General features: G+C 33.0%; 1 protein-coding gene across 1 annotated transcript; it reads left to right on the forward strand.

Moving 5' to 3' along the window:
* Positions 1 to 6: 6 nt before the first annotated feature.
* On the forward strand, positions 7 to 739 carry LOC112461751. The gene is made up of 2 exons (XM_025027123.1): positions 7 to 190; positions 273 to 739. Exons 1-2 carry the CDS (start codon positions 175 to 177, stop codon positions 671 to 673), a joined length of 417 nt encoding a protein of 138 aa, XP_024882891.1. The 5' UTR covers positions 7 to 174; the 3' UTR covers positions 674 to 739.
* Positions 740 to 1,168: the final 429 nt, after the last annotated feature.

Below are 1,168 nucleotides of genomic sequence, written 5' to 3' on the forward strand. Positions count from 1 at the left end.
AAGATATCTTTGCAGTTTACCAGTGTTCCTGACTATTTCATTTTTAATGATAAATTAATTATATATCAGTATCTGCCTACTTACTATATCTATTTTCCTGATTTGGATGTATGGGAAACGAAATTTTGGCGTAATTTTATCCCTCCCGACAAACCAATACTCACCCTTGAACCTATGTCATGTTACATTGGTAAATATTATAATTTGTGCACTAGGTGGGTGTCAACTTAAAGTTCACTTAAACTTAAAGTTCACATTAATGTGTGTTGCAGATTTTGTTGATCGAGATGAAATGGTTTTAAAAGCTATCGCAGAGACATGCAACGTGAAAGGTTGTAATGATATAATAAAGACCTATTATAAAATAACCCATAAAAGGAAGAAGGAGAGGGATATATATAAAGAACATACATTATTTTACTTATTGCCTGTAAAGTGCGATGAAAGTTCCATCGTATTAACTCCATTCTTTCACGAGTATGATGAACCACCTGTACTATTGTGTACAGGTTTTAAGAGAGACGACTTAAGGAAGTTACACTTGCATAATATTCCTATTCAAGAACCACGAAAGTTCCGTTCCTTGTTCCTTACCAAGAAGAACTCATATAGGAGGTTTTTTAATCTGTTTCATCCAGCTCACTTGCACACGACAAACTTGGATTATATTTGACTTATGTGGTTAGATTAAATATTTAACAAATTAATAAACGGCGAAGGAGAGTCAGGCGCGGTACGTGGTGCGCAAATAAAAAAATTAACAGTTACAGAAGTAACGAATTACAAAATGTATATAATTATACATACATTTCAACTTATACACTGCGCGCCGATTGTTTGTCGGACTTGAAATACAATTATCGTTGGAATATTAATACCCTTGCCTCCCCGGAATTAAATCGATGCGATTTAATTATCTAAAAACTGTAAAGAAATTATTGCGAAAAATATTACCTCAGCCAGGATTCGAACCTGGAACTTCAGGATTTGAATAATTAAATATTTAATTATTTGATATTTCTGTGAAAAAAAAACAGGGAGAGAGAGGTAAATCCAAATAAAAATTCAGGATATAAACGTTGCAGAAATTTCAAAGAGCACTTTAAAGAACGGACAGTACGTCTAGTCCGATATCATGTTGACTTTCTTTGTATTAACCGTGATATAT

This window comes from Temnothorax curvispinosus, unplaced genomic scaffold, assembly GCF_003070985.1.
Source record: "Temnothorax curvispinosus isolate PA1 unplaced genomic scaffold, ASM307098v1 QBEX01011709.1, whole genome shotgun sequence".
Taxonomy (NCBI): domain Eukaryota; kingdom Metazoa; phylum Arthropoda; class Insecta; order Hymenoptera; family Formicidae; genus Temnothorax; species Temnothorax curvispinosus.